We start from the raw sequence: 26,559 nt of genomic DNA, 5'->3' as shown, positions 1-26,559 counted from the left end.
CTCTGATGGTGTTTCCTGCTTGGCAGGGGGTTGGACTCAATGGCCCTTGTGGTCTCTTCCAACTCTATGATTCTATGATTCTATGATTCAATGTTTATAGGCCTGAATATCCTGGTTGTATCCCAGATTATTTTTTATTTGATTTCTGAATTGGGTTTATTTTCATGATTCAAGACCTGACCCCAACCCTCCAATTCAAAATCAGGGACAGGCAGGTTGGATGTAGACTTTTTATTATGATTATTCCTTATTTATCAGTATTGCATTTATATCCATTCCACCTTTCCTCCAAGGAGCTCAAGGTGGCATGCATTCATTCATTTCCCCATGTTATCCTCACAACCACCCTGTGAGGTAGGTTAGTCCTGACAGTGACTGGCCCAAAGTCACACAGTGAGTTTTTAATGGCCAAGTGGTGATTTTAACCCTGGTGTCTCAGGCCCTAGTGCACTTACTATCTCTATACCTTATTCCACATTCTTGGGAAAAGATAAAGAAGTGAGCAAGTGGGGAGAGGGTAGAATATTTTCCCATAGGTCTGGAAATTGATGGGGTCCTTTGTTAAGGCCTATGTGGCACCTTTAACTAATTCAAGCTGCAATCCTATGCATTTCAATCCCCATGCAATGCAGTTATTGTGGTATGAATCTGCACTTAGCACGTAAGTGCCTTACCTTGATTTAAGTATTAAAAAACTTCAATGCTTAAGTGTCCACTCTTTCTTTGCAAAGGGTAAGGACGGGGAGAACCAGAACAGGTGGAGGCAACGTAACTTTTCTCAGAGCAGTGAAGCAACTGTGAGAGAAGGAAGCCCTTCTGAACCAACATAAGTCCTTTCTGTTTTGTTAAGTACAACTGTACCATAGTATCTTTTTAAGAGAGGAGGATGGGCAGAAGACAGGAACAACTTGGGCATGCATCTGTGACCTAGGAACCCTACACAGTCCAGCGGTCACTGCCTACTTATGCTATACATTGATAGTGGAAAGTTACATACTTGAAATATATTGGGTGGAAATCCAGGCAACTATCTCTCCTCTTAGTGTTGTGCCATATGACTACATAATGCTTCCATGTGCATTTGTGGTGGGAACTTATAAAGAATGGAACAATTCACAATAGTTCAGGAACCTCAGTGTGTGTAAGAGGTGCACATGTGAATTCTCAGCTGTAAGTTGTAGTTGAATTAGTATAATGGTATAGGGTTGAATCACTATGATGGTCATGTGAGGTGCCATTTACACCTGATATCTGCAGACCTGTATGTTTTAAGCTTGTCTACCCAAAACATGTATAAAATAGAGGTTAGGTAGAGATTTAAAGGGGCAGAGTTTCAGCCAGAATTTTGTTTCAACTGTTGGATATCACCGTCTCCTTTGTGCAGAAGCAATGCTACAGTATAATTACAGAACCCATTGAAGGGCAGGGGAGATGTATGAATGAGAAAGTGGGAAAAAGCAGCCCATGCAACATTCCTAGTTTACAGCAAAGCTAGTCTCCATTTGTTTTACAATATGCCTGACTTTGGGGGGAGGGAGAAAAAAGCGATGTCAGGGGAAACCTGTAACCAAAAAAAGAGAAGGGGCACTACAATAAAATTAGCTAACTTGGGGTGGGTAGTTATAGAGGGTCAACTTACCATGAGAACGGGCCTTCTTTGCTTCCATTTTGCTTAATTTCTAAAAGTTGGTGAGTTTTAAAAAGTTATTTTAGAAAGCTGAGCAGCCACCCACAACCACAGTGGGAATTCCCTCCCTGTAAAACCATTTCAGCAATCAAATTGTCACCTGCAAATGATGTAGTAAACTGTTATAGACATTTCAATCTATCCCTAGTTTAGGTATCAAGGAATATGACCTCTGACTGAGCCAGTGGTTCTTTGCTATTTTCTACATCCCCACAGTACATGAGTTGCATCCATCTATGTGTCTCTGTATGTGTCGATGTCCCCTCCGGAATTAAATAAGAAACCCAACCATTTTGCTTGTACCACCATTACCCACACTTATTAGCATAACAATTGTTGTCAGAACTTTTTACTGCCACTGCATTTCAGTTTCAGTAACAGATATTTAGAAAATAAATACAATATTTAGAAGTTGAAAAAAATTCCACCATGAGTTACAGTAACTATGCAATAAAATTTGGTTGATTAGAGCTCATCTTTAACATTGCGATCTTTTTTCTTCCTTTTTTCTTTCTTGCCTTCTTTTCCTTTCGGTTCCTCATTTTCATTAATTTTTTTATACACAACATCTTGTCCCTGTCTTCTCTTCCATTCTCTCTCCTGTTTATTCAAACAAGAATTGTAAAGCATGTTGGCAAGATGAAAAACCATGTTAAATATTAATATAAATAAGCTGCAAATAACTTATTCAATAGTATTCCATGTGTTAAGACCAAATGAAGGTTATAGGAATACATTACCTCGAGTCAATTTTTAAAAAATGTAAATGTCACAGCCAGAATATGAAATGCAGACATTTACTTCTATAAGTTTCCGTAAGAGATTTGTTTTTGAAATCTGCCTCCCTTTCCTTCTTGGCAAAGAGTCAGTGAGAAAGAGGGCCTCACACTGAAAATGTAGGTTCAAGCCTTAACTCTGAAGGTATTTCCCCCCAATCTAAAGTCACTATGAAAATTCCTAATAATCAGACGTGATGCAACACTGAAAACTTTCCCACCCTCAGATATTTTTGTCACTTTCTTTAGTGTTGTATATACCTTGCTTGGCTTTTTGTTATTTTTGTGCAATCTGTACAGCTACATTTGTACATTTATTCCTTAGTTTTCAGTGAGTTCTTCATAATTTCAAAAGAATTTAACTAGCTTCCCTTAACACCTAAAGCTTGTGTTTTTCAAGCAGATCTTAATATGTTTGGAACTACATCAGTTTTGTTTCTTACACTGTAATAATGGAAGCATGCATTTCTACAGTTCTTTACTGGCTACTTCTATGTATAAAAATATTATGTACAGTAGGTATAGTATTGATTTTATGAATCCTGTTAGTGCTAGTTATGGTTAACTAAACTCTGCAGGATGTGCAGTCTAATAATTCTATTCATGTTTACACAGAAGTAAATCCTACTATGTTCAACAAGATTTACTTCTAGGTAAGGGTGCACAGGATTACAGCTTGCTCGAACAAGACTGACTGAACTTAACAAGATATAGTATCAAGCAGATATGTGTAAGGATCAGACACTGAGGTCCAGCACCGAGGGCCTTCTGGCGGTTCCCTCACTGCGAGAAGCCAAGTTACAGGGAACCAGGCAGAGGGCCTTCTCAGTAGTGGCGCCCTCCCTGTGGAACGCCCTCCCACCAGATGTCAAAGAGAACAACAACTACCAGACTTTTAGAAGACATCTGAAGGCAGCCCTGTTTAGGGAAGCTTTTAATGTTTGATGTATAATAGTATTTTAATATTCTTTTGGAAGCCGCCCAGAGTGGCTGGGGAAACCCAGCCAGATGGGCAGGGTATAAATAATAAATTATTATTATTATTATTATTATTATTATTATTATTATTATTATTATTAGGAACTTGGCATATTTCTTGAATAGTAATGGAATATTGTGTACCCTCACAAATTATGCTTGCTTTACAACTTACCCCCTGTTCACCCACATTTTCCTTAGTGTACCTCAGACCAGCAAAGATACCCCATTGAATCCTGGTCCTGTTTTACCTTATGAAGCATCTGAGCCTTACTGTATTGCTAGAGGAATTCTCTTATGAGCTAATGATAACAGCAACCAACAGCCTGGATCAATCCACAGGAGGATTCTTCTGCCAATGCAGTAGGGCTCAGGTGCTTCATAAAGCAATCAGAACCAGGTACTGGTATTCCTGGATACAAATCTGTGGTTAGAGGCCTAAGTGACCTCTGCTAGGAATGCCTTTTACCAACTTTGTCTGGTACACCAGCTATGACAATAACTGGATCATGATAACAGGAGTCCATGCATAAGTAACCTCAAGACTTGATAACTGCAGTATACTCTATGTGGGGAAGTCCTTGAGCCTGGTCTTGAACCAGGTAGTGCAGAATGTAGTGGCGAGACTGCTGCAGGGTTCAAGGCTCTTATGGTAATTATACAAATGCCTGGACACCTGGAGCTGTGCAGGTATACTAGCAAAAGCCCTTCTGCACCATCTCAATGCAGCCACTCTTGTATGGTGATTACGTTACTTACAAATGTGGGACCCCACATTTCATTCCCAGCATCTTCAGCATATTGTTCATCATTTGTGATAAGAAAATTGTCAAAGATTGTGCCAGACTTTCCCTGTTGGAATTAAAAAGGTAGAAGGGAAAAATGAGTTACTGAAGTAAACACAATATAGCTAGATTTGTGAGCCATATATGTGAGCCATATATACTTGTGATAATGGAAGTCCAACTATGTGTACTCAGAAGTAAGACCTGTTGAATTCAGAGACATTTATTATTAGGTAATGGAGTTATGACCGCTGCCTGAATTTAATACCAACAAGAATGGTGCTTCACCAGAAAAAGCTCACAATATAAATTGGGCACAACATTGGATACAATGATTAAAGGTGATACAAAAAAATCCCAAAACCTATGGGTGGAATTCAATGTGAGACAGAGCAAGCTCCTCTCTTCTCCCACCACATGCTGTTCTGGGGGTTTTCCTCACTTCCTTCCATCCAATTTTAAGGGGCTGACAGGGAGAGGAGGACGGAACCCCATTGCGCAAGTTGAAGTCCTTGTGCAGGGCTTCTGCTGACGGGGCTAGTTATGTGAATCCTGCCCTATAGCTACAATACAATGCTGCAAGAATGGGTGATACATGGTTTCTAGAAGTGAGATTGTACAAAGCTGCATTATTTTCTTCTCAAACCTGTATTAAGTGGCTATCTATTTATTTAAAATAATTTATTTCCTTCTGTATACTAAAATAATAATATAAAATATTATTTCCTGCTGTATACTAAAATAATATAAAATATGAACAAGCAATAGAAAATGGCAGCGTGCCTATATAATATTTCATTGTTATTTTGAGGAAAACTTCCTAGCTCACACATGCATAATATATTAACCAATTCCTTCAACCAGAAATTCAGCATTTTGTGATGAAAGCAAATATATACAGTCCCAAAGCTGTTGCTTCATATCTATATTAAGTTTATATTAATTCTACTGTGTTTATGTTTTCATTCTGTAGAATTTTGATTAAAAAAATAATTCAATTTCTATTTGCCATGGACTAGGTAAAACGGGTTGGAATTCAACCATGACATGCAAAGGGTACGTAATTAGGTGATTGCCCCCATTTCTTCTTTAGGAAACTGTCTCGTTTTCTGAAGACTAGAAGCCAGATTCAAAATGGTTCTGTTTCCCTGTATCAGGAAGGCTTATCTAGTTACGGTATCTGGAGCCTTTTACAGTGGTACCTCGGGTTACATACGCTTCAGGTTACATACGCTTCAGGTTACAGACTCCGCTAACCCAGAAGTAGTACCTCGGGTTAAGAACTTTACCTCAGGATGAGAATAGAAATCGTGCGGCGGTGGCAGCGGGAGGCCCCATTAGCTGAAGTGGTACCTCAGGTTAAGAACAGTTTCAGGTTAAGAATGGACCTCCAGAACGAATTAAGTTCGTAACCAGAGGTATCACTGTAATGAAAAATGATTCTCAGATTGCAGATGTCACAGGCTTTGCATTAAAAGCCCCACATTTCAACAATATACATGTAAGTCAAAAGTAAGTTCCACTGCGCCTACCAATTTAGCGTGCTCCTATTCTAATAAATTCAGATTTAACATTGCGTTCATACTCAAAGCCAGTACACAGGTTTGTCATCCCATCAATCCAGCTATATCATAATCTTCTAATATCAGAGGCCATTCTTCTCAAATTATCTACTCCACAATAATCCTACTCTAGAGCACATGGTGTGAAGATCACCACTGAAGCAGATTCTATAGATGACCATGCAGTCGTTTGAATTAATTGCAAATGCTGCAAATGGGAAACACAACACAGTGGTACCTCGGTTTAAGAACAGTCCTGTTTAAGAACGATTCGGTTTAAAACCGGAAGTAGTGTCCCGGTTTATGAACTTTACCTCGGTCTAAGAACGGAATCCGAATGGTGGAAGTGCACCGGCGTCAGGAGGCCTCATTAGCGAAAGCGCACCTCGGTTTAAGAATGGTTTCGGTTTAAGAACGGACTTCTGGAACAGATTAAGTTTGTAAACTGAGGTACCACTGTATATCATATTTTCAAAATGAATGGGTTGCTAATGCTATTTTTCTCCTGTGAATGATTCAAATTAGAAAATTGGACAGCTTTTCCCTCATAATGGTACAGAATACAACTAGACTCTGTAATAAGAATTATCTTTCCAGTTAAGGAATTATTTCTGAAAACTCTATAAAATACATACCTGTAAAATTTCTAAACCAATGACACTGATGTTGAAATACTTGTAAAGATTAGGATCAGGTGTGTATTCTGGATTATCAACTAATGGCTGAACCCATATGCCATTATAATTGGGATTTTTGATTATACGGGGCTTCCAAATTCCCTAAAAAAGAACAATTGAGACAAGCTTGAAGTTTATTTCCCCCCAAACCCAATTTAGTCAAAATAAATATTTGCTAAGTCTAGTGAAAGAAAAATAACAATATGGAATGTATTATCATCATTTGCTAAATATGTACTGACACATTATTTACAGTTTTGAGTGTGGGCCTTTCATAGTGATAATGCCAACAGAAGCTTTATTTTACAATAAGTAAAACTAATTATATACCATTGACTTGTACTTTAACAATGATTTCACTAGGATGGGGAAGTAGCCGCCCATATGTTGTTGGTTTCCCACTTCTCAACATCCCTTCCATACTATGTTGGCTGGGGCTTATGGGAGTTGGAGTCTAGCAACAACTGGAGAGCTACAGATTTTGTCTTAATTTGAAGATAATACAAGCAGTGGCGGAGGAACCCTCTCCGGTACCTGGGGTGGGGCAGCCTGTACGGAGTGTGCATGTGCAGCATCCTGTATGGACTGCACGTGTGTGACGACTGCACGGGATGCAGCTGTACGTGCGCACGCGCAGCAGCCCATATGGACAGTGCATGAGAACGGCAGCCCATATGGACTGCACACGCCCTTGGCCGCTCTACAGTTGGGGGGAGGCAGGGGCCATCTTGTCACCCCCCCCCTAGAGTGGCACCCGGGGCAGACCGCCCCCTCCACACACCCCTGAATACATGTGGGAGAGGGGGACAGGAATGGAAACAGGAGGGCGGGGGGAGCTGATGAGGTGTGAATAGAATGGAGAAAGCAAGAAGTGATGGAAAAAGCAGTGAGAGTGGAGACACAACCACGGATTTGAGCTGCAAAACTAAAAGCTACAAAACTAAAGGGTTGAAACTGATAATATAAGGTGGGTAAAAGTTCTGCAAGGACTTAAAAATACTATGTGACAATTGTGGTAATGGAAGAAAAGCATAGACAATGATTTCAACAGTCAGTAGAGAGGATGAAAAGCAGACTGGAGACAGCAACTACTTGGAAGTGGTAAAGAAAGAGAGAGAAAGAGAAAGAGGAATCCAAACCAGTGGGTCAAAAAGAGAGCAGCAAGAAAAACAGAGAAAGCAGTACCTATTTGAGGGCTTAGTAAGTGATGGGATATAGCTGCTTGAAGGGAGATACTGGTACAAGAGATGGCATTTAAGGATGGGGGACTTGAGAAATACAGGCAAAGCCAAATGAAGGTAGATTCAGAAAGACTGAACAGGAGAGTAGGTAGTAAGATAAAATGCCTCAGGTTAAACATGGTACCTTTTTGGACCAGTGAGCACACTTTGAATTCTGAGGAAGTGCTGTGGGTGCCTGTTACAAAATGGCTGCTATGGCGGTATGGCATAAGACAAGATTAGAGAGTGCAGTCACTGCTGCTCCCTCATCCCTGGACCTCACACAAATGCCATATGTGTGACTCCCCCCCCAAAAAAAATACATCTCTCTCAACACAGAATATCACTGAGAAACCCCACCCGTTAGAAAAGTTCCTCCATGGGTAAAGGAAATGCCTATTTTTTGAAAACAAAACCAAAAACCAAAGATGCTCAAGGGAAACAAACTTGGCACCAGGTAGACAATCCCTGGACTAAGTCATACTCAGAGACTTACTGAATTCAATGGACTTGACTAACTTAAATCTATCCATTTAAATGGGTCTACTCTGGGTATACGACCCCTACTGTTTACCATCTAAGTCTCTGCATTTATTATTATGCAGACCTATACCAAGCTTACTCTGTACTCCGGGTTTGGAACCGATGGTGGTGCCCACTCTCCATCCATTTCTTCATCCCAGTCATCTGGCTTCGTGACATTTGGGTCAGGAATTCTTTCTGGCTGATCCCAATCCTAAAACAGTATGCATTCATATAATCAATAAAGATTGTTTTCTCAAACATGTATTTTAGCAGCAAGATAATCCTGACAGTTTATTAAAATGCTTGCTCATTTAATATCACATTGACCAATTAGTAAGTTGAGTTCCGTGCTGGAAGAGTAGCAAAATATAAATGTAAATAAATACATAAAAATAAGTATTGGTTATTATATTGTTTTCTGTTATCATCTAGCATTTCATATGTTACCACACTTAACAAGCTTTTAGGTTCTGTGGCATTCAACAAAATTCACTGCAACAACTACCAGGCATGGAAATTTGTTTTTATTAATCCCGTGATAGACATATACTGTATTGAACTTTGTGTTGAACCAAAGGTGAACTGTTCTAGAAGCACTGCAAACACCATCTTGGTAGTCAATATAACCCCACAATTAATTGGTAGTTGATGTAACAATGAGCTCATGTATGTTCATACTCACTTCCTTTGATATAAGTTAATTGGCTTGTTTTGATGTTATCCTTATCTGTGGGCTTGAGGTGCTGGGGTTTGAGTCCAGAATGGGGAACTATCTATGAGACTTGGGTATTTGCCATCTATGCCCTCATCTGGTCAGGTGAAGTAAGAAGTCCTGGCAAAAGTGACATATGCTGCTTTGTGTATAAAGAATGTATAAATGTTTGCTTGGGTGCAGACATTTGTCTGTAAAGGCGAAGACAAATGTCACTGAGGTGCAGAATTGATTTTAGAGTTTAACCCAACTCAGCCCCAGGCAAGTAAATGATCATATATTGCCTCAGCTCCTCCATTTGCTAAATGGAAGTAATAATTAGCTACCATTGTGAAATTGACTGAAGTAAGAATTATTTAATAATAGAAATAATAGAAAGGAAATGATGGATATCAGACTGTTGTTGGAGCAAATCATAGAATTATAAGCACAGCTGCAACACCCACTGACTTCAACTGAGACAACAAGAGATGGTCAGTGGACAGAATGCAACTGGGGAAGTAGACAGCTTTAATGTACATATATATCTATATAGAAAGAGAAACCATTATACTGAAACTTTACATCTGGTTTCTTGTCCATGGGATCTTCAATAAGCTCCCTTTCATCCCAGTAGTCAGGTTTTGCCATTTCATGATCAACTATCTTCCTTGGAGGAAGGAAGTCCCAGTCATCTTCTAGATAGCCAGCCTCAGCAACATAATTATCAACTTTCACTTCATATGTTAAATCTGGACGTAGTATCAAAGTGTAGAGATGGGTAAAGTCATCGGTCTCGAAAAAGAAAAATAATAAAGATTATTACATAAGTAGAGAGTTCTTTTCTCATATTCCAAACTGACTGATGGTTTTCCTTGTTAAATGTTGCAACAGAATATAAACTAAATGAAAAAAATGGCATACTGATTATCTACTCAATCACTGCTTGAAGAGTTTGGAGGCCAGAAAATTGAGGACATGCCATGGTACTTATTATTGGTTGGTGAGAGCTATTTCCCTTGCTTCTTGGGTTGTGTGTCAAAAGTAAATGGTGCCTAGGATGCAAGAGTGGCAACCATAATGATTGGTGCCCATCAGCCAATGTTTGTTCTTGGCTACAACTTAACCATGATACTGGGTTCATAGCTTAACCATGATCCTGGGTTCAGAGGACACATTAAGCAAAACTTTGGCTTAGTTGCTGCACCACACTCAGTCCAGGGAAGAGCAAAGCAGAACAAAGCTCCAGCATGCTTGCATGGTCCCAGTAACAATACGTATCAACAAAAGAAATGGAATGTGAAATCCAGACTTGTAGTTGATTTCCCTGAAACAAACCTGCTGCTCATGTTCTCTCCAAACAAACTACAATCTTGATTTAGATAATATAACATGCCAATGCTTGTAGCTTGTTGGTCCTGGTGCAGTGTGGTCAGGAGCAACAGTGAATGAGTTGCGGTGAATCAGTTGAGGACTTTTTGAGCAGCATGCACTAGCACTTTTCATTAACATTAAACCATAGTTAAACTATCCCTTACTCGCCAACATAATTGTAATATATGTTACTGTTAGTTTCAAAAACACTACTTGACCCAGACTTCAGCTACAGTGGTACCTCGCAAGACGAATGCCTCGCAAGATGAAAAACGCACAAGACGAAAGAGTTTTCCGTTTTTTGAGTTGTTCCGCAAGACAAATTTCCCTATGGGCTTGCTTCGCAAGATGAAACGTCTTGCGAGTTCTTGCGAGTTTGTTTCCTTTTTCTTAAAGCCGCTAAGCTGTTAATAGCCGCTAAGCCGCTAATAGCCGTGCTTCGCAAGACGAAAAAACCGCAAGACGAAGAGACTCGCGGAACGGATTAATTTCGTCTTGCAAGGCACCACTGTATGGGTTTTTCACTGTTGCTTGTGTGTGGAAAGTAGAATTTTAGCAAGACAGAAAGATACAAAAAATGCAATTAGTAGAGGAAAACTAGCAACAAAGTTTAGAAATCAACAATGCTTCTCAGATACCAAAAAAATACTGATCATACCTCGCATGTGATGTTTTTTTTGATCAAATAATAATCATCTTTATAGTTGAAGATAACCTGCACTATCTTTTTGTCTTCTCCACATATATCTGGACCTAGGAGAAAACAACAGTGCTCTAAAAACCCAATTGACTTGGATCAGAATTCCACCTGCACAAATATAAGTCATTTAATGATAGTTTGACCACTGATTTAGAAATTGCTGTTAATAGTACTTTATTCTTCCTCTTCTTCTTCTTCTTCTCCAAACGTGGAAGGTGACTTACTTACTTCCTGTCCCTTGCAACCAACATTTTAATATTTTAAAACCATTTTAATCCCACTACTTCTAACTCTCAAGACAACATACATGGGAGATGAAAGAGCAGTTTTCAAAAATTGTAAGTAATAAGCAAAGTGTTAGACACATTGATTGCCAGGAAGTTTTAAAAAAAGATGTCAAAAGGGTTGATAGCTACTACTTTCAGTAGCTTTTAAAAAGTTCAGATTTATGTTCATGGTCTGATGCTGTGTATAGCTAAATTAAATCTTCAGAGACAATATCAAATGTTGGCACCATACAATGGGGCAGCAGAGGCGAGCTGTTGACTTCATGCCCTGCTTGTAAGCTCCCTGGAAGACTTCACCCTGATCCAGCAACCTTGTCAGCTCATTGAATATATTTTGCAAAACATAAGGAAGCAAAAACTGGCTGTGTTTGCCCATAATACTGAGCTATTAATTATGGTTTAGTAAGCTAACCAGTGCACAAGGTGCATGCTGGTGCATGCATCCCATGTGCTCCCACTCTGCTTCTTCCTTAGTTGAGTGGGGAAACAAACCATTGAGCTTAACATTATCCCCAAACCAATTCTTGGGGTTTTTCTCTCCAAATAAACAATGTTTGGGAAGTCAAGAACTTGGCTTCACATTTTGGTTTTCTGGAGAAAAACAAACCAGAAGAGCTGATTCCAGTGTAATGATAAGCCAACTGCTCTGTTGTGTGTTTCCTCATTTGACTACCGGAAGAGTATGGTAGGCGCTCTTGAGCTTTCTGCACCAGATAGTTGACTAAATCATAAGTCATGGCACAGAATTGTGTGCAGCCACTGATATATACAGTGATGTAGACTCAAAAAATATGAAAACAGAAATTTCCTTATAGTGCTAAGCCCAATTCTCTCTTGGATTGCACTGTAAAAATGGATATGCTTTGACTGCTGACTAATAAGACATGTTGAGAACTTACCAAACATAATATAATATTCAGAATCTTCATTCATAACCTCTTGAACCAGGTCTGCAGAATAAAGTTTAACATAGGCACCACCACAATCAACATGTTGGTCATATTTTACTGTATACTGAAGCACTAACGTCTGACCTTCATTGTTGAAGGGTGGAAACCTTGCTGACACTGCATAATACTTAGTGTCTTCAGTTGCCTTCAGACCTGTAAAATTAAATCAAAGATCTAGAACTATGGTTTAAACAACTTATTGTACTTTCACAAAATCCTGTCCTTACTATGGTTATAATAATATAACCGCAAAGACTGTCTAGCGTTATGTAGGATATGAATATTAAATAACCTCTTGCCAGTTATACTGTTAACAAGAGAAGACCACCAATATACAAAATACCACTGTTGATTACTCTGGGAAGTTAGAAACTTGCATAAATATTAGTCAAGAAACAATTTACAGAGCCTGTACATTAATCGGGAAATAAACAAAGAGAAAATGGAGATGTCTGGAAAAAGGGAAAACAAAAGTTCAAGCACCTATAACCACTGATTGTTGGTGCTTGAACAGAAAGCCCTGTGCAGCTGACAATCAGCTGATCATTGGAGCTTCAAAGTGCAGTCAGTCCCAAGAATCAGATGGCATTCGCTGCAATAGCATGCTTCCCCCCCCCCCCAGAGGAAGCAGTCTGAATTCAGAGCACTGGAAGAAGTGCTTTAAACCCATGTCACTTTCTAGGTAGAGGGGAAAATGCTGTTTTTAGGAGCATTTCCCCCCCCCCTGCAGAGACTTTGAAGGGACTCCCTATAACCACCAATAAACAGTCTCTTTGAAGGCATGCTCCCAGCTCCAATCAGCTGACAGTCACTGAAAGAGCTTCTTCAAAAGTGGTTGCTCTAACTACTGATCAGCTTCTTCTTTTAACAATGTCAGGGAAAACAACTGGTGGGTAGCCTCCTACTGGTCAGATCCAGTTCCCCACTCCTGCCTTAAATCTACAGGGATCCAATTTATCATCTTTACTAGCACAGGTGGCTAGGAGTGCCTTTTGTCATTTTAACTTGACCCTATCTTAGGAAAAAAGTAACACACTCACTGGTTACATCTGGACTAGGCCACTGTAATGCTCTCTCTATAGATCTGCCTTTACATGTGGCCCAGAAAATCCAACTGGTATAGAACGCAGCTACCAGGATCTCGTGCGATTTGGGCATATTGGATCATATTACACTCATTCTACACCAGTTACATTGACTGACTATTTATGGGCTCAATTTAAAGTGCTGGTTTGACTTTTAAAGAGCTAAATGTGTGGGATCACATTACTTGTAGGATCTATTTGCACTGACACAAATTTGCTCAGATGCAGAAACCCTGCTCTCTAGCCCACCACTAGTTATGTAGATGTTTTATAGACAGTTATGCAGATGTTTTATTACTAGCCAATATTGTGTCAATAATGGAATAAAAGTGAATGAGGGCATGCATTCAGTCACAAATCTCATTTTTCACAACCTGGGGGATGGGAGAATGCATTATTTTACCTTTATCTTTTTCTCTATCTCCATAAAACCTTCCTGATGCAACACGAAATTTACCATAATCAGATCTATGTTTAGATTGAACCCATCGTTTCTCCCATTCATCTGGAAAAGCAAAAGAAGTAGCAATGAGGTATAGCAAAACAATAACATGCAACAATTATTTCACGTTATGTAAAATAGAATTAATATTTTAGGATATACAGTGGTACCTCGGGTTACAGATGCTTCAGGTTACAGACTCCGCTAACCCATAATAATAATAATAATAATAATAATAATAATAATAATAATAATAATTTATTTGTACCCCGCCCATCTGGCTGGGTTTCCCCAGCCACTCCCCACCCAGAAATAGTACCTCGGGTTAAGAACTTTGCTTCAGGATGAGAACAGAAATCATGCAGTGGCAGCGCAGCGGCAGCAGGAGGCCCCATTAGCTAAAGTGGTGCTTTAGGTTAAGAACAGTTTCAGGTTAAGAACGGACCTCCAGAACAAATTAAGTTCTTAACCTGAGGTACCACTGTACTATACAAATTAACTCATGGCTACACGACACATGGACTTAACAGCCATATAACAAGCAGTAATTTTCCAGATATTTAATCCAAACCCTGAACCATGGTCAATGTTAACTATGGTTTGTTTAAACCAACAACAAAATAACTTCATCATTTGAAGGAGAGTTGTTTTAAACCAACAAAACAAAGCATTAACCACATTTTTTCAATCTGCGTAACACAACAAGCTGTGGTTAAGCAAAAGCAGAAGCAAACAGATTCTGAACTTCCCCTTGTGCTACTGTGCCAGAGGAAGAAAAGGAAGGGAAAGAGCATATGTATCAGAGGCAAACCATTGCTCAGTCTCATCATACTATACTGTGGTTTAGAGTGAGATTTGAATGTGGCCACTGACAAGGAATAATACTAGAGCACTCATACTAGAGCACCTACGTCTTTCTTAAAGATCATTCAAGTGATGAAACCTTCATCATAGGCATAAAACCTGGCAGCAAACCTAAAAAGGCATTCTTGATATATCTTGAATTACATTTGGTTAAAAACAACCCTACAAAAAGTATTTTACTCAAGAATGCTTAGCTGAATATCACAAAAGCCTATATTTAACTCCATCTGGAGCTAGAGAAAACTGCTCAATGATCCCAAGAGACCACTCGCTACATGTTGAATCATGTTTGTGATTTGCCTGGTTTATGTCATGTTTATAACACTGAACATAGGGCTCAAAATTCAAACAAATGTAATATAAACCAGATTGAATTAATTTTCAAGCCATTTTGTAATGGACTTTCAGTACAAGACTGGTGTCATTTAGTATGTCTTCTAAAGAAAGGGTACAAACAGGCGCAATAATAAATGATAATAACACCTGTACTGATCTTCCCATGGGATAGAAATAAGAAATTGGAAGAAGGGAGGAAATTGTATGGGAGGTAGATGAGGACATGTAAAATACTCTCTCTTCCTAGGAGACAGCACTAAAAACCTTCAAGAATGATTAACCAGAATCAAACTTTTAACCAAACCCAGAAACCTAGTACTGTGAATGAATTTGCCTTTAGCTCCATATAGAGCAGCACTATAAATAAAATTGCAGTCTGCTTAGGAGTTCTTAAGAAGACATATTGAAAGATATTGAAATTAGGATACATAGCAGAGATTTTAAAGCTGTGCAATCTCTTATGCAGGGAAACACACTATACTATATCAGGACATCAGTTGCTTCTGAATGTTTCAGAATAGACAGTAAAAACTATTTCTATCTGGGTTACCTTTTCTTTATATTTAAACAGATGAAACTATTAACTTTGGATGCATCCTTTTATAAATTAGCTGTGCTCTAGGATTCCAAATGCATCAGGACTGACTCCTCATGTTCAACTGGTTTATCTCTGTTCCTTCCATGCATCACTCACAGTGAAATCCTATGCATGTCTACTCAGATGTAACGGCCACTGAATTCAGTGAGACATATTGCCAGGTAGGACAGCAGAACAGGACAGCAGCCTCACAAAATTTGCAAGACAACTGCTTTTAATTATTAGTTTTCCTAAACTTGGGGGGAAATTGCAAAAGGTCAGTCTTCTCTTTCATGCTTCTATTCTTTATTTTTTTTCTGTAGTGGTACTGAATGTACTGATAGCTTAGTAGAAGGGATACCATACAAAATAGATATTTCATAGTATTTTATCAATTAATTTTATTATTAAACAGTAAAAAAAAATGAAATCAAACAAGAATGCAACTCTTTAGAGTAAGGCTACATAAATGAAAGAAGATTTGGAAGTCAACCGTTTCCTTCCAGAACAGAGAAACAGCAAAGTATCACTTACCTTCATCATCAAACTCTTCCCTAAAATACTCCTTTATTATTGTATGCTGTGGTGTCTCTAACATAGTAGAAGGGCTATCATCATTGTCATTGTCAGTTTGTTCCCCAAATACCAGTCCTATCAAGAAGGTCCCTAAGTAAATCAGCTGCATTACTGGTTTCACAGGAACTTAGAGTTCTGAAAATGGTAGGAGGCTTCTATAAATTGCACTAAGAGGACTATAGTAACACCCCCTCTGAAATATTGTCCCACTTCTCCTAATCTACAACCACAACAGTCATCACACTGATAATCATACTGAACAGAAGGGTCTTTTCCACTGGTTAGAATCCATGAATAATTGAGCTACAAGGACCAATCAGAAGGGACCACGCAATTGCGCTAGCACAGAAACTCCCTGGAATGTCTCAAAGGAAATGGATTCTGAAGACACAGGTGTCTGGATCTAATTCAGATCAATTCACACCCAGCAAGTGTATTGCCTTCCTACTCGACTACTCTTTGAAAGTATTGTTAGCATTCTGCCACTTGAAATATATTTGAGAACGTAGCAAGCAGAACTTTTTAGAATTCAGTACATCATAATAGCTCACCTTGTTTTTGTAAGTAAATATACTGTACAGTGGTACCTCGCAAGACGAATGCCTTGCAAGACGAAAAACGCGCAAGATGAAAGAGTTTTCCGTTTTTTGAGTCATTCCGCAAGACGAATTTCCCTATGGGCTTGCTTCGCAAGACGAAACGTCTTGCGAGTTCGTTTCCTTTTTCTTAAAGCCGCTAAGCCATTAATAGCCGCTAAGCCGTTAATAGCCGCTAATCCGCTAATAGCCGTGCTTCGCAAGACGAAGAGACTCGCGGAACAGATTAATTTCGTCTTGCGAGGCACCACTGTATTCATCTCAGTCAAAATAGCCTCAATCCCAACTGAAATGTTACCATTCCCACACTAAATTCCCTTTTGAAAACAAACTAAGTGGTTTGCAGCATTCTAGAAAAGAAAAGAAAAAGCTGGTCATGACAGCTCATGACAATTTGACTACATTGTCGTTGTTGCGGTCTCTACTCCACATATTCAGCTAGTTATCAGTGTGTGTATATCCCATTCACATAAAAAGGAGTAAAGCTGCAAAGCCTTGCATGAGTAATCTACAAGAGCAGGAAGTTGATTAGAAACTATGGCTGCAGTCCTAATTCTACTTACCTGGCAGTAAGCCATATTTAATTCAGTGGGACTTAATTCTGTGTAGACATAGCTAGGATTGCAACTTTAAGCAGGAGTAGCTAGACTATGTTCCTTCAGGTGCTGCTGATCTGTAACTTCTATCATCCACAAATACTGATTAAGGCTGATGGGTAGGTGGAGTCCAGCAATGTGTGCAGGGCCACAGGTTAGTCATCTCTGAACTAAAGGAATTAGAGCAGATGCAAGCTTTATATCACTATGCAGAATCACTCCTCTACCATATAATTTCTAAACAAGATTGCAACCAAACACAGGTGGCTAACCAGAGGACAGCCAGATTTTTCTGAATTACCACTTCTATCATCGCTGCTCATTGGTCATACTGGCTGGGGCTCAGGTTTCCTAGGCCTGTTATAGTTGGTGACTATTCACTGTATTTCTCTAATTTGTATAAATCCAGAGTAATTCCAGTCATGCTAAATGTTCAGACCAATCTCATGCATGTTTACTCTGAGGTAAGTCACAAATTTAGGATTATAGCCTTAGTATATTAAAAAAAACACCAAATTCCATTGAGCATGCTTAGGAGCTGATTAATCATTTCACATTAAAATTATGTTGGTTGTTATTATTAATTTGATTTATAAGCAGCCCTTCACCATAAGTTCCCTATTAGTGTTCACTAATTGTCACTGATTTCCAAAATAGCTTCCAAACAATATGTTTTATTCTGGCATTGGGGAAAGATGTATTCTGATCCTTTGCAAACTTTCTCAGAGATGAATTAACAATCACTGAGTGTGCACAGGATTGTCACCCTAAAGTTAAACAGGAACAAATGGCTTACATTCTCAAGTATTCTGACAACACGTAATGCATGGAAGCTTATGGCATAATAAAATTTGTCAGTCTTTAACATGCCACAAAACTTTGTTGTTTTGGCCTCTAATATAAATATGATCGAGCTGTGGAGGAGTGGTGTTAGTAGAAAGTTTTAATAGGGATTTCCCCCCATTCCAGCTCTGCAGTCCCAGGAATACTCAGCAAAAGGTCTGAGAAATCATGTGAATTCCTTAAGGTCTTTGAAACTATCAACAGTAGTACTGAAGCATATTGCCACATGCCAAGAAGAACTCTGACCATTCCTTTCCTGTTTAGTGAACATGATCGCAAAATTGCTCAAATGCACAGTTTGCTTCATGGTAAAGAACATGCCCCAATCCAACTTTGCACTTTTCTAGGCTTGTCTCCATCCTCCTCTCTGCTGAATTCTACAAGGGAACAACCGAGAGTAAGGAGAAGGAAGCAGACAGCCAGAGCCACCAGTTGGACTGGCTGTATAGGAAAGCAGGCGGCTAGGAGGCTTGACCTGCTCCACTGAATTGAAATTTCAGCCTTCATGACATAGGAAAACGGCCAAGTAAACAGCTATTTTCGTGGAGGAGGGTCAAGATATTAACTGATATGCATGAAATATCATAAAGGTAAAGGTAAAGGTACCCCTGCCCGAACGGGCCAGTCTTGACAGACTCTGGGGTTTGTGCGCCCATCTCACATCTATTGGCCGGGGGCCAGCGCTGTCCGCAGACACTTCCGGGTCACGTGGCCAGCGTGACAACGCTGCTCTGGCGAGCCAGAGCCGCACACGGAACGCCGTTTACCTTCCCGCTGGTAAGCGGTACCTATTTATCTACTTGCCCCCGGGGGTGCTTTCGAACTGCTAGGTGGGCAGGCGCTGGGACCGAGCAGCGGGAGCGCACCCCGCCGCGGGGATTCGAACCGCCGACCTTTCGATCGGCAAGCCCTAGGCGCTGAGGCTTTAGCCCACAGCGCCACCCGCGTCCCTATGAAATATCATACATAGCTATATAATCCCTAGTGTAGTAAGGTAAGACCTTTGGAGCCGGCATTTAAAAAAAAAAGTTTTTTATGAACCGCCCTATTAGGGCAGTAATTGTTCCTTGACAATTTGTCACCTGATGATGGCACCTGGGTCAGCCTGTCCCCCGCCCCCCCTTCCTACACCCCTGCAGACGAAAAGCATAGTAGATTAGGGCAATCCAATCAGAACTAGAGTGTCTGCAAAATACCTTTACAGCTCCAGGGTTCCAAGAAAACTTGTCAGTGCTGAGTGAATTCCACATCTGTAGTGGGAACAGGATAATAAGCACCGTCTTTATTCAGAGTGACACCCAAATGAAGTTCTGTAACTCCGAATGCACTCGAAAGGAGTTTCAACGAGGCTTTCTTCCAGGTCACCTACGTGCAAGCAGAAATACAGCTTTCGGCACCTTTAAGCCCATACTGGCAGCAGCCTTAAATGCTTCGCTATACTTTAAGACAGCATCTTAAAAAGCAGAGACATCACCTTGCCGACAAAGGTTTTCCCAGTCGTGATGTATGGAAGTGAGACCTGGACCATAAAGAAGGCTGATCGCCGAATAATTGATGCTTTTGAATTATGGTGCTGGAGGAGACTCTTGAGAGTCCCATGGACTGCAAGATCAAACCTCTCCATTCTGAAGGAAATCAGCCCTGAGTGCTCACTGGAAGGACAGATCATGAAGCTGAGGCTCCAATACTTTGGCCACCTCATGAGAAGAGAAGACTCCCTGGAAAAGACCCTGATGTTGGGAAAGATGGAGGGCACAAGGAGAAGGGGACGAGATGGTTGGACAGTGTTCTCGAAGCTACCAACATGAGTCTGACCAAACTGCGGGAGGCAGTGGAAGACAGGAGGGCCTGGCGTGCTCTGGTCCATGGGGTCACGAAGAGTCGGACACGACTAAACAACAATAATTCCCTAAGACTTTTCCAAAAACCCTTTTCCAATAACGATTATTATTTTTTGGCCCCCTCCCTCCACCTTGCGTCCCTCAGTACACAAGTCACGCCCCCTCAGTCTTTATCTCCTCCCTCTCGTTAGCAGCGTAGGCTCTGTGTGTGTGTGTGTGCGGTGTTTTTTTCCCTTGCCGCGCCCGTCGCCTCTCTCCTCTTAATCTCGCGCCGCCTCAGTCAGGCCTAGCCCACTGACGGTGCGCGCGCACCCGCCCGCTCGCGCGTTCTTTCTTTCTCTCCGTCCCTCCTCTCTCCTCCTCCCCCCCAGCCCGCCCCGCTCCTCCTCCTTCTCCTTCAGCCCCGCCCGCGCGACCGGCGTTCGCTTCAGCGGGGCCGCTTGGCATCTTACCGGCTCCCAAGATGGCGTCCATCATGGAAGGCCCGCTGAGTAAATGGACCAACGTGATGAAAGGCTGGCAGTACCGCTGGTTCGTGCTCGACTACAACGCGGGGCTGCTCTCCTACTATACGGTGCGTGTCGAGGGAGGGGGGGGCAAACCGGGAGGACGGAGCTGTGGGGGTGGGGTGGGTGGGGGGGCGAAGCGGAGCACAGCCAGGCTGCCCGCTTGCCAGGGGTAGGGGTTTCTGAGAGAGGGAGTGTCGCGGTCGCGAGGAAGCCAATAGGGATGGCAGAGATTTTGGCGCTAGCCAATAGGGTGGTAGCGTTGGGAGATTTATGTGGAGGGGGGCGTGGGGTCGGGCCGCGTTTTAACTTGAGGCGACTGAAGTGGGGTTTTTTGTGGGGTGGGGGGAGCCGAAGGGCCTGGTGGTGCTAAGTGCTCTTTACTTTGTGAAAGGGGGAGGCGGGTCTCAGAAGCACAAGCCTGTTTTGGGTCTGGGGGCGGGCAAGATGTACTCTCCTTGCTTGAGGAAAGAGGGGTTGACTCCTTTTGGCAAGCGAGGTAGAGCTTCCGCGTGATAAACGTTGGCAGCCAAGGCTGCTTTTGTGCCGCATTTGAAGGCGGAATCCAACCATTCCCCTCTTTTGAAGTAGGGATAGACCAGAAAAGGGAAGTAGCAGTAACTTTCTCCCCCTCTCTGTCAGATGGTGACTCCATCCTGAGCACCCAAACTTGAGAGCAAGTTTCATTGACGTTAGTAAACAAACAAAACACAGGCTCTGCTTATGGTCTTGCCCATTACTGTGTCTACTTCAGGGGAGACATCTTGATAATTGAAATCTGCACAGCACAGGGGATTAATTAAAAGCGTAAAGAGTTGTTTGGCAGGATCAGACACAAGGTCGAACTACTGAGGCGCTCTTTCTGCAGCTTACAAACAGGACATTAGGGACAAAACTGCCTGTTTTGCAGTCTATACCACACTAGTTACACTGTATCTTTGAAAAAACAGTAACACACAAATCTGGGGTTTACTATGTAACAATTGTGGCCTTAAAACAAAGTTTGAATAAGTTTAATTCAGTAAATTGTTTAAGATTCAGTTAAACTGAGTGTTGCTGCTTCGGATAGTACAGTAGTAGTCTTTGATAGTGGTAAACTTTGCAAGTTAGCAGGTGCTTTGTGCGGTAAAACTCATTAGCACACAACTTGTTCAATCCAAATTTATTTTATGGTTTCAATTAGAACATTATAGACAGGCAACTTGTTCAGGGTTAGTCATAGGTTAGTCTTTTAACATTTAACTGGGAGTAATTTGAGCTCAATAGGATTTTGTTCTGAGTTGACATGTATAGAATTGCACTTGTTTTGTTTTTACTTAGTTGCCACTAGAAACATTTACCTTTTCTTAATAATCACCAATACAGTATACTATATGGTTTTTTTTGTGTGAACGTTATTTACTGAACAATCTTCAGGCAGAGGCAGGGGTTATTAGCTTGTGTCTGGAGGGTGTTTTTATTTTTATTATGTATTTTGTTTTTTTATTATGTATTTTTTATGTTGTGAACTTCCCTGAGATTTATGGATGAAGGACAGTATAAAAATTAATAAAATGAAGTAAAATAAATAAGCCATAGTAACTGTAAGGTCACTCTATTGCTTCTTACTTATTATGGCTGAAAGGTGATCTATAAATATACTGACTTCAATGTGACTTAAAATAAAAATAAATAACAATGATTCATTATTAAAAACCAATTCCGGTCTAAGAACCAACAGGGAAAACTTCTAATCACATAGCAGCAGCATGGGATAAACCAGTGTTTCCCAAACTTGAGTCTTCAGCTGCTTTTGGTCAACAATTCCTACCATCCTTGACCACAGGTCTTGCTAGCTAGGGATGATGGGAGTTGAGGTCCAAAAACAGTTGGAGACCCAAGTTTGGGAAACACTGGGATAAACAGTGTCAGAATAAACAACAGAGGAATACAAACAACTTAACCTAGCTGCAGAAGTTACAGTGAATAAGGTAAGTTTTATGACCACTCCCTCTGAGAAGAGAGAATGTGCCTGCCAAAGTTTCAGTGGGAAGGAATTCCAACCACAACAGAAAAAAACCCTATTGAGGGCAGCCTGGCATCTTGACTAAGCTGCAGACTGGGGTTGGTTAGTAACATTTAAGACTGACATGTTATAAGTTTGATCATGCGAGTGTTATGTGGAAATATGAGATTACCATTGTGGTCTTTGGTTGGAATAGAGGCATCTGTGTATTTTAAGGCTTACACCATAGAATTGCCATATGGGTTTAGTTCTGGTGACTGAAGTGGGGTGGGTAAAGCAGTAGGAATGTCCAGTCCTAATACTTTAATAATAGAACATGATGATAGCAGCTACGTTTTGAGGTAGAATTTTGAAGTTTGGGCAGATGAGCTAGTCCTTGGGGTTATATTGGGAAATTATGAGCTCAAAGTATGTATATTGAGAGGGACGATAACCATTTAGGGGGTAATATTTAAGATAAAAGCATTCTTAGAGTTGTCAGTAACTTTACTGTCTCCTTCTTTGGAGGTCTTTAAGCAGAGGCTTGACAACCATATGTCAGGAGTGCTCTGATGGTGTTTCCTGCTTGGCAGGGGGTTGGACTCGATGGCCCTTGTGGTCTATTCCAGCCCTATGATTCTATGATTCTATGAGATGCTTTCTGCTTTGAGTGTGCAACAGGTTAGCATGTAAGAGCTGCCCTTACGAATGATACATTGCTGGGAAAATGTAGAGATTCTTATTGTTATATAACAAGGGCAAAGAACCTGTGCTAGGAAGAGGTGTTACTTTAAAAATAGGACTAACATTAAATACTACTTCCTGCTGCAGTAGTGCAAGAGGTATGAGGGGCTGCAGTTCTCCGATATGGATGCAGGAACCATTAATATCACTTCTTAATTTAGATGACCCTTTATTCTCCCCCCCTCCCCAGATTTTTCCAACAGGATGTGAATGTACCGCTGTACATTTGCTTACAAAGTTTACACCAATGCCTTGTGACCTTAGAGTGAGGGTGGGTAATAAATTGTAGTAATAATAAATTAAGTTGCCGCATCTGTCAAGACACTCAAGGCATTTTTATAATTTTGGAGTATTAAGACAAAAATGTAAAGTTGGGTGTGGGGAGAAGACAGTCGGACTGGAGCAGGCACTGATGTTGTCTCTGCTTCTTTCCCTTACACTCTTCTTCCTCCCAAGAAGGAATATTATAAGGAACAATTAATATAGTGGGTATGGAGTAGTATTGTGTGGCTTCCTTTCTGGGTGCATGAATATAAGAGACTATATAAGAATGGAGATCTGTGTTTTGGTGTTCTGCTCTTGTGCTAATACTGTACAAAGTTTCAGTAACTGTTCGTTACAGAGCTCAATTTGCACATAACTCTTAAGTCATGGTTTGTTGAGCACACAAACTCAGCCCAACAAACTAACCATGATTTGTTTTCTATCAGCAAACAACAGTGTGGAGACACAACTTGTTGGCTTACAAGCCATGGCTTGTTTTAACTGTGGTTTTAGTGTTACTGTCAAACCCAGCCGCCTTGCTTAATCATGGTTTGTTTCATCATTGCACCTCAGACACTCACCAAACTACAAAGGCACGAGGCAAGAGCCACTGGAAAACAAACTAAGCTTTCAAGAAAAAAGATGTGACTTGTTCATTCATCTGTGAGATGGTTCGTGGTTTCTTCAACAAACCATGGTTAAAATAGCAGTCACGGTGATTCATTGCCTGAAGTAAAGCTGTAAAAGTACTTGCCTTGATGTTGGCTTGTGAATATATTCACTTTGCAGGCAAACAGTTCAAATATGCTTATGTTTCAAACTCATATACACTGTTTAAAAATTTGAATTTGCCAACATGATGCAGTGTGATTGTCTTTATCATAGTTATTGTATCTTTTTTCTTAAGGTGTATGAGCTTTGAATAGGAAGGCTCTTCTGAAAGAAAAAGAGTTTAATGTGAGGATATGTTCACAATATGTTGCTTTCTAATTGAATTCATTGCTTTCCAATTGAAACTTAAGAACATAAGAACAACCCTGCAGGAGTAGACCAAAGGCCTACCTAGTTTAGTTTAGTTTCCTGTTTCCCACAGTGGCCAACAAGATGCCTACAAGATGCCCACAAGCAGGACATGAGGTAACAGCTCTCTCCTGTTGCTGTTCCCCAGCAGCTGGTATGCAGAGGCATGGCGTCTCTGACTCTGGAAGTGGTATATTGCCATCTTGACCAGCAGACATTGATAGTCTTAGCCTCCATTAATTTGAGTTAGAGCTTAATTGGGTGATCCTGAATTCTAGTATTACAAGAAAGAGAGAATAACTTCTCTCTATTCCTTTTACACGTATATTCTTTCTCCAAAAATTTCAGGTTCTGCAGAACATTAAATTTTCATCAACAAAAGAACAGGCAAGCATAGTGGGTAAATGTAAACTCACCTGGTCTTTATAATTTTGCTGATGTTAGGGTGTTAAAGGTATAGCTCATCTTAAACCATTCCATGTACTTTGGAGAACACTGAAATTGCCATTTCTATGAGTTCATAAGGGAGAATGGAAATGCCTGAGAAAATAAAGTGAGCAAACCCAATGGCTGAAAGAGTCCTTAAGCAAAACTCTATTTCATTGCCAGCTGTAACTTTTAGTTCTGGTTTAATTTTTTGTCTCATGGATCTAAATTTTCAGGCAGGAAATGTACAAAGAATTTAATTGTATAAGAGAAATACATCAAGATCAATCTAGGCTTTCTTCTGTACACATTGCTGTAGAACAACAACCTCATGATGTCTTGTACACAAAACTGGAAACAGAGAACTCCACTGCAGGTTTTAGATACAGTTTCTTTCTGTTTCAGCAAGATGCTACTTTGCCACAAAGGAAAATAAGCACTGTACTGTTTACATAAATCCTCTGCATGAGGTAACTGCATTCCATTCTCATTTGGTACCTTGGACTCTCCCTCTGCTTGCAATAAGTAACCTGATACTTCACATCTGTTCAAAACAAGATTCTTGGTGAGCTTGTTTTACAGACAAAAGTATAAACGCCTGTTAGGAAATCAGATGTGCACACTTCTGCACTGGATAATCTTTGTGATTTGCTTTCAGTCCTCAACAAATTGGGGGTTGAAATGAATCCTGAATGGGAGGGGGCAGATAAGCATTTTGGCAAGCTCTCTCATAATGCAGTAGTATGAGCCTGGTGAGCCTGGGGTTAGATGAGTATCTTCCTGCTCGTGTAGGCCTGAACTTTGGTAATTAAATGCTGTAAAGGTAAAGGGACCCCTCACTATTAAGTCCAGTCACGAACGACTCTGGGGTTGCGGCGCTCATCTCGCTTGACTGGCCAATGGAGCCGGCATTTGTCTGCAGACAGCTTCCGGGTCATGTGGCCAGCATGACTAAGCCGCTTCTGGCAAACCAGAGCAGTGCACGAAAATGCCGTTTACCTTCCCGCCGGAGCGGTATCTATTTATCTACTTGCACTTTGACGTGCTTTCGAACTGCTAGGTTGGCAGGAGCTGGAACCAAACAACAGGAGCTCACCCCATCGTGGGGATTTGAACCGCCGACCTTCTGATTGGCAAGCCCAAGGCTCAGTGGTTTAAACCACAGCACCACCCGCATCCCTAATTAAGTGCTGTAGTGTACCGTAATTACTGTATAGTGTTGACAGCTAAGGTTTATTGCTACTGCTTGCAAAATGTGAGAAGTATGGACCTGATAGGATAGTATATGGAGGATACCCTCTCCCCCTGTCTTCCAACTCCTATCTCTCGTGCTTTTCCTTTGTATGTAGCCATATGGGCCACATTGCCTCCGTGTAACTACTAGTGTAACTGGGATAGCTCAGTCATGAGAGCATGAGACTCTTAATCTCAGAGTCGGTTTGAACTGCCTGGTGGGCAAAATATTCCTTCATTGTAGGAGGTTGGACTAGATGACCCTCATGGTCCCTTTCAACCCTCCTATGATTCTATGATACTCTTATTGTGATAGTTCACAGTGATAGGGAAATGCTCGTCATTATGATGGGTAGTTTGTGTTGCAGAATCTTGTAGATTGCATGGTCTAAGTCTGTGTTTCCTGTTCTGAAT

At 40.7% G+C, this 26,559-nt stretch overlaps 2 protein-coding genes across 5 annotated transcripts in view; one reads left to right on the top strand and one right to left on the bottom strand.

The window, feature by feature from the left end:
- Positions 1-216: 216 nt before the first annotated feature.
- On the bottom strand, positions 217-16,312 carry LOC309534541 (calreticulin-like). The gene is made up of 9 exons (XM_082226774.1): positions 16,051-16,312; positions 13,701-13,802; positions 12,162-12,365; positions 10,934-11,028; positions 9,487-9,696; positions 8,308-8,421; positions 6,424-6,567; positions 4,201-4,293; positions 217-2,287 (listed from the first exon to the last, which is right to left on the bottom strand). Exons 1-9 carry the CDS (start codon positions 16,199-16,201, stop codon positions 2,153-2,155), a joined length of 1,248 nt encoding a protein of 415 aa, XP_082082900.1. The 5' UTR covers positions 16,202-16,312; the 3' UTR covers positions 217-2,152.
- A 4,072-nt stretch (positions 16,313-20,384) lies between these two features.
- OSBPL9 (oxysterol binding protein like 9) overlaps positions 20,385-26,559 on the top strand; it is a 62,443-nt gene continuing 56,268 nt past the window's right edge. For 2 of the 4 annotated variants that reach the window (XM_082226728.1, XM_082226727.1), the window contains exon 1: positions 20,385-20,542. In XM_082226728.1, the coding sequence (XP_082082854.1) occupies positions 20,432-20,542 (111 nt within the window). In that variant the 5' untranslated portion in view covers positions 20,385-20,431. The remainder of the gene's footprint in view (positions 20,543-26,559) is intronic. The other 2 variants (XM_082226724.1, XM_082226723.1) reach the window with 1 other exon arrangement.

This window comes from Podarcis vaucheri, assembly GCF_965113315.1.
Source record: "Podarcis vaucheri genome assembly, chromosome: 6".
NCBI lineage: Eukaryota > Metazoa > Chordata > Lepidosauria > Squamata > Lacertidae > Podarcis > Podarcis vaucheri.
This window is presented reverse-complemented; position numbering and strand designations above follow the sequence as displayed.